Source organism: Ostrea edulis, chromosome 4 (assembly GCF_947568905.1).
Source record: "Ostrea edulis chromosome 4, xbOstEdul1.1, whole genome shotgun sequence".
Classification (NCBI taxonomy): domain Eukaryota; kingdom Metazoa; phylum Mollusca; class Bivalvia; order Ostreida; family Ostreidae; genus Ostrea; species Ostrea edulis.
Genome location: NC_079167.1, coordinates 72,591,435 through 72,605,561, shown reverse-complemented (window position 1 = coordinate 72,605,561; position 14,127 = coordinate 72,591,435). Strand labels below are relative to the sequence as shown.

The following is a 14,127-nucleotide window of genomic DNA, read 5'->3' as shown; positions in this document are numbered from 1 at the left end:
ATCGAACATTTCAAGGTTGAAATTTGAAATATGAAACTTATTTTTACTGTATGTTACATGAAATGGACCTTTTCTTCAATTTCCAGTTTTTAGCGATTTTCATTTTCATTTTACCCCAAAATTCCAATTTCCCCATTGAAATACAAAAGCCGATTTTTAATATGTGTTTGCATGTGTTTTCTTGCATGAATAATCAAAATTTAATTTCTGTTGCAATTAGTTTGAGGTTTTGCTCATATATGCCATAATATGGCTTGATTGACTAGACTATTAGCATCGGGATCGATCTGCCTAATCTTCATATCGCTTTGACGCTTTACAAGAAGGGAGGAATTAAGCGTTTTTGTGACTAATAAATTTTTCAAGTGACTGCCACCTTGACACCCAAACAACTACAAATTTGGTAGGTTTTGATTTAATTTACTACAGTTACAACCTCAATATCGTTGTATTTTATTTACAGTGGCGATGATTAGTGGTTACCAATTTCAAAAATGCCTAAATATGATATTCAGGGGCATATCTAGTGGCCGAGGCAAGAGACCCTCACTATACAGGCTTACAGTATAAGTACCAGTCCAAGGCTCCACATTGTTTGAAATCTGTAGCTCTCTGGGATAATGTTGGTCTGTCCTAATATTTACCCAGAGAGTTACAGATCTGCAGCTAGCTTGAGCTCTAGTGCATGAAAGGGGGGGGGGGGGGGGGGGGTGTTCAAGGGGGAGAAGCCTCCCCCGACAGAAAACGGATCTAACATGTCTAAGATTTATTAGGCCTAAATCCGAAAATCTACATTTTCTGCATCAAATTTTGTCAATATTTCCAGTTTTCATTAGTGATTAAATGATAATTATTTTGGCAATTTATGAATTGTTGAAGGCTTAGATGGAAGTTATTCCGAGATTCCTCTGACTCTTACCCCCGCTTTTATATTGTAACATGTGCGGGGGAGAGTCAGAGCGGACTCCATATTGAATAGTGGGAATTCAGCAATACCAGCTGGTGTCGCTGTTTTACCTACTTCTTAAAACTTTATATTGTGGATTTATCTCCCAAGATGCGAGGATTCAGGACTTCTGGAGAACTCGTACCCAAGAGAACTTGTACCCAGAAATTTGGGTACGAGTTCTCCAAGAGAAGTCGTACTCATCAATATCTGGGTATGAGTACTCCTGGAGAAAAACTTTGTTATTTTACCATATAGAAATGTGGGTACGAGTTCTTCTAGAGAAAAACAGTCAATTTTATTATAAAAATATGGGTACGAGTTCTCCAGGAGAAAAAACTTTGTCATTTTATTGGATAAATCTGGGTACAAGTTCTCCTGGAGAAAAACTTTGTCATTTCTGTCCTAAAAATCTGGGTACGAGTTCTCCTGGAGAAAAAAAAAAATCGTTTAGTTTATGAAATGGAAATTTTATCTGTGTTCGAGTTCTCCAGGCGAAAAACATTGTCTTTATCATATAAATCTGGGTACGAGTTCTTGACGTGCACATATCGGAAAATAGAGGTACGCTATATAAAAATACCATGTCAGATGTTTAAAATTAGTGTTTAATTGCAATAATTATACTAATTATCATCTCATGCTAAACAGCAATTCAAAAGAAAGAAGAAAAAACCCACCAAGTTTGTATATTTAGGTCACCAGAGTTTACTCAGGTGACCTATTGCAATTGGTTGCAATTGGTTGTCGTCCTGCGTCGTGCATTAACAATTCAACATTTTAAACTTCTTCTTGATAACTACCACTCCAATGCTTTTCATATTTGGCATGAAGCATCTTTGGGACAAGGGGGACATAAATTGTAAATTTCAGGACTCCAGCACCCCTGCATCGTCGGTTACCCACGGGTGCTTCTATTCGATTATCTCCATCATCATAATTTTTCACTAGTACTCAGGTGACTGATAAGGCCTGTGGGCCTCTTGGTTTTTTTATTCAATTAAAAGGCATGTACATAGTAAATTATGTACATAATATATGAAATCCTCGAATTTTTCAAGGAGAAATCGTACCCAGATCTCAATACCCAAAATTGTACAATTCTTATTGAAATAAACTTGTATCAATATTTCGATTACTTTTTTTGAAAAAGTTTTTCTCCAGGAGAACTCTTACAAAGATTTCCATTTCATAAAATGACAAAGTTTTTTTCTCTCCAGGAGAATTGACAAAGTTTTTCTCCAGGAGACTATTTGATAAAATAACAAGGATTTTTCTCCAGGAGAACCTGTACCCAGATTTCTATATTTTAAAATGACACAGTTTTTTTCTCTTGGAGAACTCCTACCTAGATTTTTATAATGAAATTGACAAAGTTTTTCTCCAGGAGAACTCATACCTAGATATTGATGGGTACGACTTCTCTTGGAGAACTCGTACCCAAATTTCTGGGACAAGTTCTCCTGTTACTGGATTCAGTTATCGGAAGATTATTTTACTAGTAGATCATGATTAATATGATGCTATTGTCATTTAAACTATGGAATTTTATGTGTTGACGTCATGCGCAAAGAAATCAAATGGCGAGGCGGTGACCTAGTAATTCAAGTGATGCTTCATCTGTCGGTGATAGGGCCATTTAAACGGCGATAGCGTCATATTAATTATGATCTATTTGTAGAGTAATCTTCTGATAACTGAATTCTCGCGTCTTAAAAGATAAATCCACGAAATAAAGTTGCAAGAGGTAGGTAAAGCAGTGACACCAGCTGGTATCGCTGAATTCCCACTTTTCAATATGGATTCCGCTCTGAATCTCCCATGCACATGTCATGATAGAAAAGCGGAGGTAAGAATCACGGGAATCTCGGATGAGATGGAAGTCAGCTCCTGGCTTCGAGTCTCTAGTGTTGGGTTCTACTACTCCTGCATCAGTTAGCTGCCATTGTTTGTTTTTAATGTGCTTGTAAATATGCACAACATACTTTTCCTTAAATGTGCACACCCAACATTGACAGAATAGTTAGCAGTAGTCAGAAGTGGAGGTAGTTAGATTAACAGTTTTCAAATGCTAGGCTCATGACCTTATGGCCACACTGTGACACAAGATAATATGATTGACCTGTATGGAACCCCAGCTCTTGCAGTCTGATTAAAATCTTCTCCTGGAACTGCTCCTTTTTTATTGTCGCTACACCTTAGTACTAGTGATGGGACGATGATCGATTATTATCGAAAATCAATTGATTTACTCCTTCTGATTATCGATTTCAAAATTTTATAATTGAAAGTCGCTGTCAAAACCAGAAATAAAAATGGCGGATAACAAGGACCGAGTTGTTTTCGTATTTTAGTTCATTTCAAAATGGTGAGCACGAGTAAAAAAAACAAAGCATACATGTATTTTTTTTCCGTTCAGCACAGTTTTAGTGACATGTGCATTTTTATGCCCCCCCTTAGAAAAAGAGGGGGCATATTGTTTTGCACCTGTCAGTTGGTCTGTCTGTCTGTTGGTCGGTCTGTAGACCATGTGTTGTCCGCTCATTATCTTGAGAACCATTCACTTGATGATAATGATATTTCATATGTGGGTTAGTTATGAGTAGAAGAGGATCCCTATTGTTTTTCAGGTCAAAAGGTCAAGGGTCAATCTACTCTGGACATAGGAATCTAATGTCCGCTCAATATCTTGAGAACACTTTGCTTGAAAGACATCAAACTTGGCACACTGGTACATCCTAAGGAGTAGATGACCCCTATTGATTTTGAGGTCATATGGTCAAAGGTCAAGGGTCATAGGAATATACTGACCATTCAATGTCTAGAGAACCCTTTGCTTGACAGACATCAAACTTGGTACGCCAGTACATCTTCAGAAGAAGATGACCCCCATTGATTTTGAGGTCACATGGTCAAGGGTCAAACTGGACATAGGAATATACTGTCCGTTAAATATCTCGAGAACCCTTCGCTTGACAGACATCAAACTTGATACACTGGTACATCTTCAAGAGAAGATGACTCCTATTGATTTTGAGGTCAAAGGTCAAGGGTCAAACTTGACATGGGAATATACTGTCTGCTCAGTATCTTGAGAACCCTTTTCTTGACAGACATCAAACTTGGTACACTGATACGACTTCAGGAGAAGACGACCCCTATTGATTTTGAGGTCACATGGTCAAGGTCAAGGGTCACACTAGACAGGAATATACTGTCCGTTCAATATTTTGAGAACCCTTCGCTTGACAGACATCAAACTTGGTACACTGGTACATCTTCAGGAGAAAATTACCCCTATTTATTTTGAGGTCACATGTTTAAAGGTCAAGGGTCAAACTGGACATAGAAATATACTATCCATTTAATATCTTGAGAACCCTTTGCTTGACAGACATCAAACATGGTACACTGGTACGTCTTCAGGAGAAGACGATCCCTATTGATTTTCAGATCACATGGTCAAAGGTCAAGGGTCAAACTGGACATTGGAATATACTCTGTCTGCTCCATATCTTGAGAACCCTTTGCTTGACAGACATTAAACTTGGTATACTGGTACATCTTCAGGAGAAGATGACACCTATTGATTTTGAGGTCGCGTGGTCAAAGGTCAAGGGTTAAACTGTACATAGGAATATACTGTCCGCTCAATATCTTGAGAACCCTTTGCTTGACAGACATCAAACTTGGTACACTGGTACATCTTCAGGAGTTGATGACCCCTATTGATTTTTAGGTCACATGGTCAATCCACTCTTGACATAGGAAGATATTGTCTGCTCAATATTTTGAATTGATGATACTACTCTCAATTAAATGATGTGTGTGTGTATAACCCTTTTCTATTTTGCACCATGGGGGGCATATGTGTTTTACAAACATCTCGTTGGTTTTTTTTTAAATATCTGTTTTAGTCCCAAGGTTAGTGCCAGTTTTATTGTAGTTTGCTGTTAAATAAAAAATAAGGCATGAATGACTGGTTTTGTTCATTTATGCAGTATTCATATAGAGAAAGTAACACACTATGATACAAGTACATTGTGGTGCAGAAGGTTGAAACAAACAATATTAAATGAAAAATATATTTTTGAAGTATAGAAAATTAATAATTAATCGTAAATCGATTGATTTCTACTCCCGATTACAAAGCGATTATCAATTAGGATTTTAAACCGATTGCCCATCACTACTTAATACATAAGGTCCTGGAGTGGATCAAGAATAAGCATTTAAAAACCAAACATAAAAAAGTGAATAAGTGAAAACTAACCTGTTTGATACAGTATTAAGGTCTTCTGTTTTAATTTCTTAGTCGTTGGTTCTCCTAAAACATTTACAGTAAATATGACATAAATTCAAATTATTGATTGCAAGTGCAAGATATGCACTTTTTATCTTGGAATGATTTTGACAATTTTCTTTCTTGAAAGAACTTGTCCATTTTCGTCTTTGCATGCTGCCAGTGGGCTGCAGCTTGCCATTAGTAGATTGAATGTGATCTGTCCATCATCATTTTCATTATGACATGATATTGAATAGTTGTATTTTAGTTTTGTTTGTTGTTTTTTTTTACTCACCTCAGCTATAAGATCAAGTGAGTTTTTCTGATCACTTGTTGGCTGTTGTTGGTCTGTCCACCAATCCATCTATAAACTTTAACTACATCTCCAGAACCACAGGGCTAAATTCAACCAAACTTGCTAAAAAATATTCTTGGATAATGGGGATTCAAAATTGTTCAAATGTTTAAAAGGGGAGATAATTAAGTTTTCAATATTTTAAAAATACAAAGGTAATTGATGATTAAAGATAGACACCTACAGATCTTGTGGTCAAAGGTCAAGGTCACAGCAGACCTTCAACCCAAGTTTAATACACTTTAATTGAGACACAATATTTTGAAAAGTTTTAAACATACACCCTTCATATTTTACATAGTTGTTTATAAAGGAAGAAATCTCTAGATTCTGGAAATCTGTCCATCTACCTGTCTGTCAATAACGCAAATTAACTACAATAATTGTGACTCCATATTTAGAGGTTTTCATTACTAGATATTATAAGAGTATTTAAGCCATGTAAAGTAACTGCAGACACACAGAAGATGTACACCTACAGTATTTTATTGCCATTTTAGTTTGTGTAATGTGTAACTGCAACTGGTTTGACTCTAAGATGTTGCTCAATTAATTGAAATTTAGAACAGCGAGTTAACATCAATGATTGAAATAATTCCTTGCCTGTTTTTAATAGCACGCATGGAACGTCATCATTTTTATCATGGCATGCTGTTGTATGTACAAAGTGTCAATTTGTAATGCAATAGATTTCATTCACCATTGATCAGTCAAACTTTACATGTGATTGTACATATATATGAAATAAAATGTGGTCTTTGTTTGATGGTGATGTTGTGCAGCGATGCAGGCTCTCACTAGAGTTCATCTTTGCTAGTGAAGGGTGATGATACACGTGTTTCTATCATCATTCTTGGCTAACAAAGATGACCTAAGTTTGGTCTTGTTTGATTACAATATATACATCAATTCTGAAATTCACATCAATGTCAATCTCACATTTCTTTTACAGGTAAACAGATTTTTGAAAGCTACCAGATGATTCTTCAGACACTTTCACAGACATATGCTAATTTTGCTAAGAGCTTGTCCAGGATTTTGCTGTTGTTTTTCCGTGTTGCATGGCAGTCCAAATTTTGCTTACCGTATCTGCTGACCAGCTCATTCCTAGCGCTGGATGTGAGAGTGAGAGTCGAGATCCAGATTCACATGTAACCATGTGACTCGCTCCAATAATAATTTAACCAAATTCCGTCCAAACATCTGTGATATTTTATGTACATAATCATCATTATATAACGCCATGAGTCGAGGTGTGCGAGACTTGAGGGAATTGATATGTGTCTCCAGACTGACAGTGAGAGACAGTGATGAAGAAATATTTTCTGATGAAGAAGTTGTAATAAAAGACTTAGATGCACTTTCTGTCAGTAGTGCAAGTTCTGTAGATAGTTCAAAACGTGCACAGTCTGTTGAACGCCATGTTTCCCCCGATTCAGGGTGCGTAACAAATAGCAGCACACCACCAGAAACTGCAGTAGAGACAGATGCCATCCCAAAAAGAACAAAACCGAAAAAGAGGAAAAAAAGAGACAAGAAGCAAGCGCACGTGCTGGACATTATTCCCGGGACTTATGATCTGCCAAAAGCAGAAGTGTTACCGCCAGTAGCTTCCACTTCTTATGGTTCCATAATTTCTGAAAGTCAAGATGTTGATGAAGTGTCTTCACCAGTTGTTGACAAGAGAGTAAAAGCTAGCACTACAAACTTTGACGACATGATGTGCTACATCGACGCCACTGTGGTGTCCAGCTGGCTGAGTCGTGCTAATGGAAATGTTCACAATTTAAGTGATTTTTGTCAGAATTCCGAAAAATTTGTACAGTTTGCTCATTTTTGGTTGTCAGACTTTCCAGATCAACAGAAAAATGAAATTTTTGAACTGGAATATGAGATTATTGTGGAAGAGGCCAACTTTGCTTTTACTGTTGGACGAGAGCAGAGGAAGATTACAAATCGGGACATACTCGGTCTAATATCTGCTCTCTTTAGAGAGTATCCTGGAATGCTACTAAGTAGTAAAGGGCCGTATTTGTTTCTGGACTACTTGGATGTATTGTCATCCGACAAACAGACAAGCTACAAGCGTGTGCTGTCTGATGTGAAGTGTTCAACGCGCAACAAACAGTATGCACAATGGATACTGGCCATGAGGTCCTTCACACTGCTAAGCGTGTGGACGGCTGTTGTAAATTTTTATCGCAATTTGAAAAGAGACGTTTCACCAAGTCAAGACCACTCACTTCTCTCCTCATCATCGAAGGAATCTGTGCACCATCAGAGAGTGGTTCAAGCCATCCGACTCGGATTTGTGGATGTCCTACATTACTACATCACAACTGCTCTTGTAAATCCGCATTATAAAGATAGTCATAACAGAACCTACATCTTTACTGCAGTGATGTACAACCAACCCAACATTCTGCACTACTTGATCAACAGGGTATGATCAAATTTCAAACTAATATTTATATTGGAAAGATACACATTAATTTTATTTTACCCAGTAAATTCATTAATATATTCACCTATGCAAGTTTTTTAACCAATAAATTCATTAATCTTCTCACACATGTAAGTTTGCAAATATCATTGTATATATACGCCCAGCACATGAATTTTGGGTGGAGAGGATACAAACACACTATTTGTCAGTCTGTACATCAGTCTGTACATCAGTCTGTATATGTCTGTACATCAGTCTGTGTATGTCTGTACATCAGTCTGTGTATGTCTGTACATCAGTCCATCAGTCTGTACATCAGTCTGTATATGTCTGTACATCAGTCTGTGTATGTCTGTACATCAGTCCATCAGTCTGTACATCAGTCTGTATATGTCTGTACATCAGTCTGTGTATGTCTGTACATCAGTCTGTGTATGTCTGTACATCAGTCTGTGTATGTCTGTACATCAGTCTGTGTATGTCTGTACATCAGTCTGTGTATGTCTGTACATCAGTCTGTATATGTCTGTACATCAGTCTGTATATGTCTGTACATCAGTCTGTGTATGTCTGTACATCAGTCTGGATATGTATGTACATCAGTCTGTATATGTCTGTACATCAGTCTGTGTAATTGTGTAATTAAAGTTGGTCTTCTGTCTGCATTAAAGAAAGATCAAATGCTCACACTTGATATAAAGTTTCCTTATTACTGGAGGAGTATGTAATTTTTAAACAAGGTCATGTGCACTTGGCACAAGCACATGTTGCACAAAGGTTGCTTGGCCCTTTGAGACCTGTCACTTGTGCCATGATTCTACACTAAGGTCATTATGACAGTGTCATGGTCACTGACGCCAAATAAAATAATATGTGTTGTTCCGGTTACACTCCTTTGAAAATTAGGGTAGACCTGTAGGTAGGGATTTTATTTTGTTTTTTTAATGTATTTTTTAGCTCACCTGAGCCGAAGGCTCAAGTGAGCTTTTCTGATCACATTTTGTCCGGCGTCCGTCTGTCTGTAAACTTTTCACATTTTCATCTTCTTCTCATGAACCACCAGGCCAATTTCAACCAAACTCACCAAAAAGCATCCTTAGGTGTAGGGGATTCAAGTTTTTTCAAATGAAGGGCCATGTCCCTTTCAAAGGGGAGATAATCACAAAAATGCAAAAATAGGGTGGGGTCATTTAAAAATCTTCTAAAGAACCACTGGGCCAGAAGAGCTGAAATTTACCTGAAAGCTTCCTGACATATTGCAGATTCAAGTTTGTTCAAATCATGGCCCCCGGTGGTAGGATGGGGCCACAAGGGGGGATCAAAGTTTTACATAGAAATATATAGGGAAAAACTTTAAAAATCTTCTTCTCAAGAACCATTAAGCCAGAAAAACTGAGATTTACATGAAAGCTTCCTGACATAATGCAGATTCAAGTTTGTTCAAATCATGGGCCCCGGGGGTTGGATGGGGCCACAATAGGGGATCAAAGTTTTACATACAAATATACAGTCAACTCTCGATAAACCGCCACCTTTTGTTCTTATGAAATTATGGCATTATAACGAATTTGGCGATGAATTGAATTACCGCCATCTTGAAGAAATAGAGTTACCGTTCTTTTATATGTAAGAGTTATCTTTTGTCCTTACTTGCATAAACCACATAAACAATGATTTGCAATATCCTGATGGGTACATTTTGGATGATGTTCTTGGTACGTAATGATTTGCTTTTTTTCATCGAAATTTAACAGGACCCTCTTTCGTGGCGAAACCATAGCTAAATTGAAATGTGTTTCTATGATGTATAAACCCGACTACAGTTCATCTCCAGTAATTTTCTTGTTTATTCAATACAGCAATTACTGGGATCCTTCTGTCCAGGTGTACGCCGGAGATCGATAATGACCAATTTACTGCTTCACTGACCACGTGCACCTATGGCGGTTTATCGAGATAATTAACACGGTGAAATATACTTTTGTAATGAAAACACTGTGGCAAATGGCGATAGCGAATTTGGCGTTTTAACGAGAGTTTTAAGTAACAGGAAAAATGTTCCTAGAAAAATGCGGCGTTATAACGAAAATGGCGATGAATTGAGTGGCGATAATTCGAGAGTTACCTGTATAGGGAAAATCTTTAAAAATCTTCTTCTCAAGAACCACTGAGCCAGAAAAGCTGATTTTCACATGAAAACTTTCTGACATAGTGTAGATTCAAGTTTGTTCAAATCATGGGCCCTGGGGGTAGGATGGGGCCACAAGGGGGATCAAAGTTTTACATACAAATATATAGTTAAAATCTTTTTCTCAATAACCACTGAGTCAGAAAAGCTGATATTTACAAGAAAACTTTCTGACATAGTGCAGTTTCAAGTTTGTTCAAATCATGGCCCCTGGGGGGTAGGATGGGGCCACAAGTGGGGGGGGGGTCAAAGTTTTACATACAAATATAGGAAAAAGCTTTAAAAATCTTCTTCTCAAGAACCATTGGGCCAAAGAAGTTGACATTTACATGAAAGCTTTCTGACATAGTGTAGATTCAAGTTTGCAAAGGGTAGTTTGGGCCATAATAGGGACCAAGGTTTTACATGCATATATATATGGAAAGTCTTCAGATATGGGCCAAGGTTTACTCAGGTGAGCGATGTGGCCCATGGGCCTCTTGTTTAATGATAGATTTCAGATGGAAACACAATTTTCTTTTACTTTCATATATGGTGTGATATATACCTATCAAAATTGTTAGGGATCACCCTAGTAACTGACCTAGTTTTAACAATTCTTATATGTATATACATGTACTGTATATATATATATTTCAAATAAAAGAATAAATACAGAAAAAAATCAGTGCATTTGCCAAAATCATGTTTTTGAACATGAAATTTGGAAATGGTATTTCAACCACAGAACTGTTTTCAAGCCCTTCCAAGTTTTTAAATCAACTTTTTAAAAAATAAGGAGGGTGATTGTTCATTATATTCAACCAACCTGAGATTTTCACTATTGTTTATGTAGGCACTCTTTAGTTCTAAGTCACTTTCTGTCTAATTATGTTAGATGGCGTGTAGGAAGTATTTACAGCTTAGCATTTTAGCGGTACCTATATATTGGCTATGAATGAACTTACAGTCAAGCTTCACCTAAAGGAAAATGGGTCAAAAACCTCTATATGTATATAGTGGTATGTATTATGCACCCCTTCTCATAAAAAAGAAAATCTTGAAAAAAGTGTGCATTATATTCGGCAAAATACGGTAACTGATTTTGGAAATAGTCAGAAAAAAAGTGTAGGGTCGGGTAACCAGAACCACGCACATTTTTTTATTTGGCCTGAGGGAAAATGGTTAAGACACAGACATGATTTTTCTCCACTTTAAAACAGAATTCTGTTTTCCGAACCAGAAAAATTCTTTCTCTATATAACGGTTCCGTTACTGGAAATTTCTAGGTTCAGTAAATTTTACTGTATAGGAATCTCATTTTTCAGAATATCCAGTTTTGACTTTGAATTTTACATAGCAGTCAGTATTTCCTCATCGTAGTCTTCTCATTGATTGGTTTAATCATTACGATTTAGCCCAATCAGCAGACTGTACACCGATTGTAAACACATGGGCCTTACAAAAATGTCCGTAAAAGTAATTAGTACAAAGAGACAACAGTAATGTTTAGGGCCATTGACAAGGTCCAGCTTTTGAAGAACCTTTTAGTCAAGTGTTAGTAGATTGCTAAGACATTTGCCTAAGACTAGGTTACGGAACCAATACTTACCTACTATTATTAGTATTTTTATAAAGCCTAAAACCTCAAAATTTGTTCACAGAATTCATTTTCTTAAAAGCTTCTTGAAGTCAAAATATCCATTTTTGGCCGGGGCCTCCTAGATACCCCTATGGGGGAGGAGGACTCCCTGACCCCCCTTCCGCTTTTACTATCTCTGTAGAATCATGTCTGAAGACACATGTAGAGAATTAACATCCCTCATAACTTACCCAAAGGTTGCTTTGAGCTAATAATGCCTTGACTCCATTGAAATCATTTATGATAGATCAGGTCACAGATATTAAAATTTAGTCTGTATCTGATGGGTACATTTAGAATATGCCCCAGTTTGAACAAGCCCGGTGGGATATTAATCCAATTACGACAGGTCTAGATTCATAAGTTAGTATGATGCATTCTTTATTATTTCCTGAAGATGGTGGAATGTTGATTAGCAATATTTCAGTGTAGTACCAAGATGCATTGTAGATTCAAACCAATGAAGCAATTGCCCAAAAGATTAATTCCATATTGACTATTTTATTTGCACTAGTAAAACAGCAGCTGTATTGAAAAACATGTCCTTGAAGTTTTTTCTTTTGTGCAAAGGTCATGAAAAATTGCTGCTTAATACATTATAGAGTTGTGGGAATCTTTGACATTCACACCTTCAGCTATACTCAGCGATATATTTTAAGACAATAATGTATTTATGATGATTGCTGATAAAAAATGATCTGCTTCAGGTGAAGCCACCGATTGATGTGAACTGTGCCGCTGATACAGGAAACACCCCACTCCATGCTGCAGCCAACAACGGCAATGTCAACTTAGTGACCATACTGCTACAGAATCCACGGATCGATATCAACAGCAAAAACCACCAGTGTGAGGATGCCACACCCCTCCATCTGGCTATCATGCTAGGTACAAACACACATTACTCTATGCAGGAAGCATTTGTTTATTCAGGATGAGTTTAAATTCAATCATACTTCGTTTCATACACCTGTCTTTGCAATAGACATTAGACCTTACTCGGTGACACATTGAATTTGGTGTGAGAAAGTCTTCCTTTATAATTAGCGTGAGATAATAGCTTGTCAAACACAAGCACATCATCAAATGTATAATCATGCAGGAAAATAATCATAAGTATTTCTAGTTTTAAAGTAAACTTTAAATGTAATTGGTTAAACAATGCAAGATCTGATTTTTCAGGAAACAGCGAAGTGGTGGAAAAACTTCTGAAAATGGGAGCAAACATGGACTTGAAAATGGGAGATCTGTCTGCTTGTGACATTGCCAGAGACTTTGGACATGCAGAACTGTTGCCATTATTGAAATCTTAAACAAAATTTGGCTTTTCATGTGTTCTTTCAGTTAAAAAAAATCTCCGAGACTCAGAAAATTTTGTATATTTTAAAAACTTGATGTAATCTATCTGTCAGTTCATTTTCAGTTGTCAAAGGAAAGTTAAGTGAATTTATGGAACAAGAAATGATGCTGTTAATGCTGAATTCAAAACTTTGTCACAGAATCTCCTTATATAATGCACCATCATCTGTGTGAAAGAGTGTCACTTTTATTTAGCGATAATAAATAAAAAACATATTGGAATGCTTACTTTTGTCTCCCTTTTACATTTTTGGCCAGGTTGCGCAACGTGCAAACGGCTTATGAAATGGTGAACAGGCAGGAGGGCATTCTAATTAAAATCAGATCCTAATTAAGATGCGCTCAGGGTCCCTACAATAGGATCTGACATAATCTCATAGGGGTCACTCTAGCTGTGATACGTTTTCTTTCAAACCAAACAATCGCAACCATTTTTCGTGAATTGTGAACACCGATGATTTCATAGGTGACGTGCTGATGGGCCAACATAAAATTCACATGAACACGACCTCTAGTTTGTTTTGTCCGATCTTATGCAGAGTATACAGCACAGATCTAAGTCTGATTTTAAATAGATTTGGCAGGAGGGTTGGCAGATGGGCATCCCAGTAATAGGGTACCTACTTTGTGTTATCAACTCCTCTCACACCTCTAACTTGATGTTCCTCAAACTGTGTACAGTTGTTATGGATATATTGAAGATGTGCGTGTGCCTTTTTGAAAGTGATTATATATTTTTCGAAAAATTTACATGTAGTTGAACTTAGTTATACTTTAAGCATTGAATAGACAGTTCCTATTTTCGTAATCAACTTAGCTTAAATAGCTCATAACTTGAATAGCTCAAGAGATATTTTCAAAGATTTTTCCTAAATATCAACATGTAACACTTTGGGTCCCCATTGTGGTCCCACCCAACTCCAGGGG

General features: G+C 37.0%; 1 protein-coding gene across 1 annotated transcript; it reads left to right on the top strand.

The window, feature by feature from the left end:
- The first annotated feature begins 296 nt into the window (after nt 1–296).
- On the top strand, nt 297–13,428 carry LOC125672241 (uncharacterized). Its single transcript, XM_048908414.2, has 4 exons — nt 297–403; nt 6,539–8,029; nt 12,549–12,729; nt 13,024–13,428. Exons 2-4 carry the CDS (start codon nt 6,830–6,832, stop codon nt 13,152–13,154), a joined length of 1,512 nt encoding a protein of 503 aa, XP_048764371.2. The 5' UTR covers nt 297–403; nt 6,539–6,829; the 3' UTR covers nt 13,155–13,428.
- Nucleotides 13,429–14,127: the final 699 nt, after the last annotated feature.

Coding starts and splice junctions, on each gene's coding strand:
- LOC125672241 (XM_048908414.2), top strand. CDS start 6,830: ATGAGTCGAGGTGTGCGAGACTTGAGGGAATTGATATGTGTCTCCAGA. Junction 8,030..12,548: donor TGCACTACTTGATCAACAGG/GTATGATCAAAT, acceptor GATCTGCTTCAG/GTGAAGCCACCGATTGATGT. Junction 12,730..13,023: donor CCATCTGGCTATCATGCTAG/GTACAAACACAC, acceptor CTGATTTTTCAG/GAAACAGCGAAGTGGTGGAA.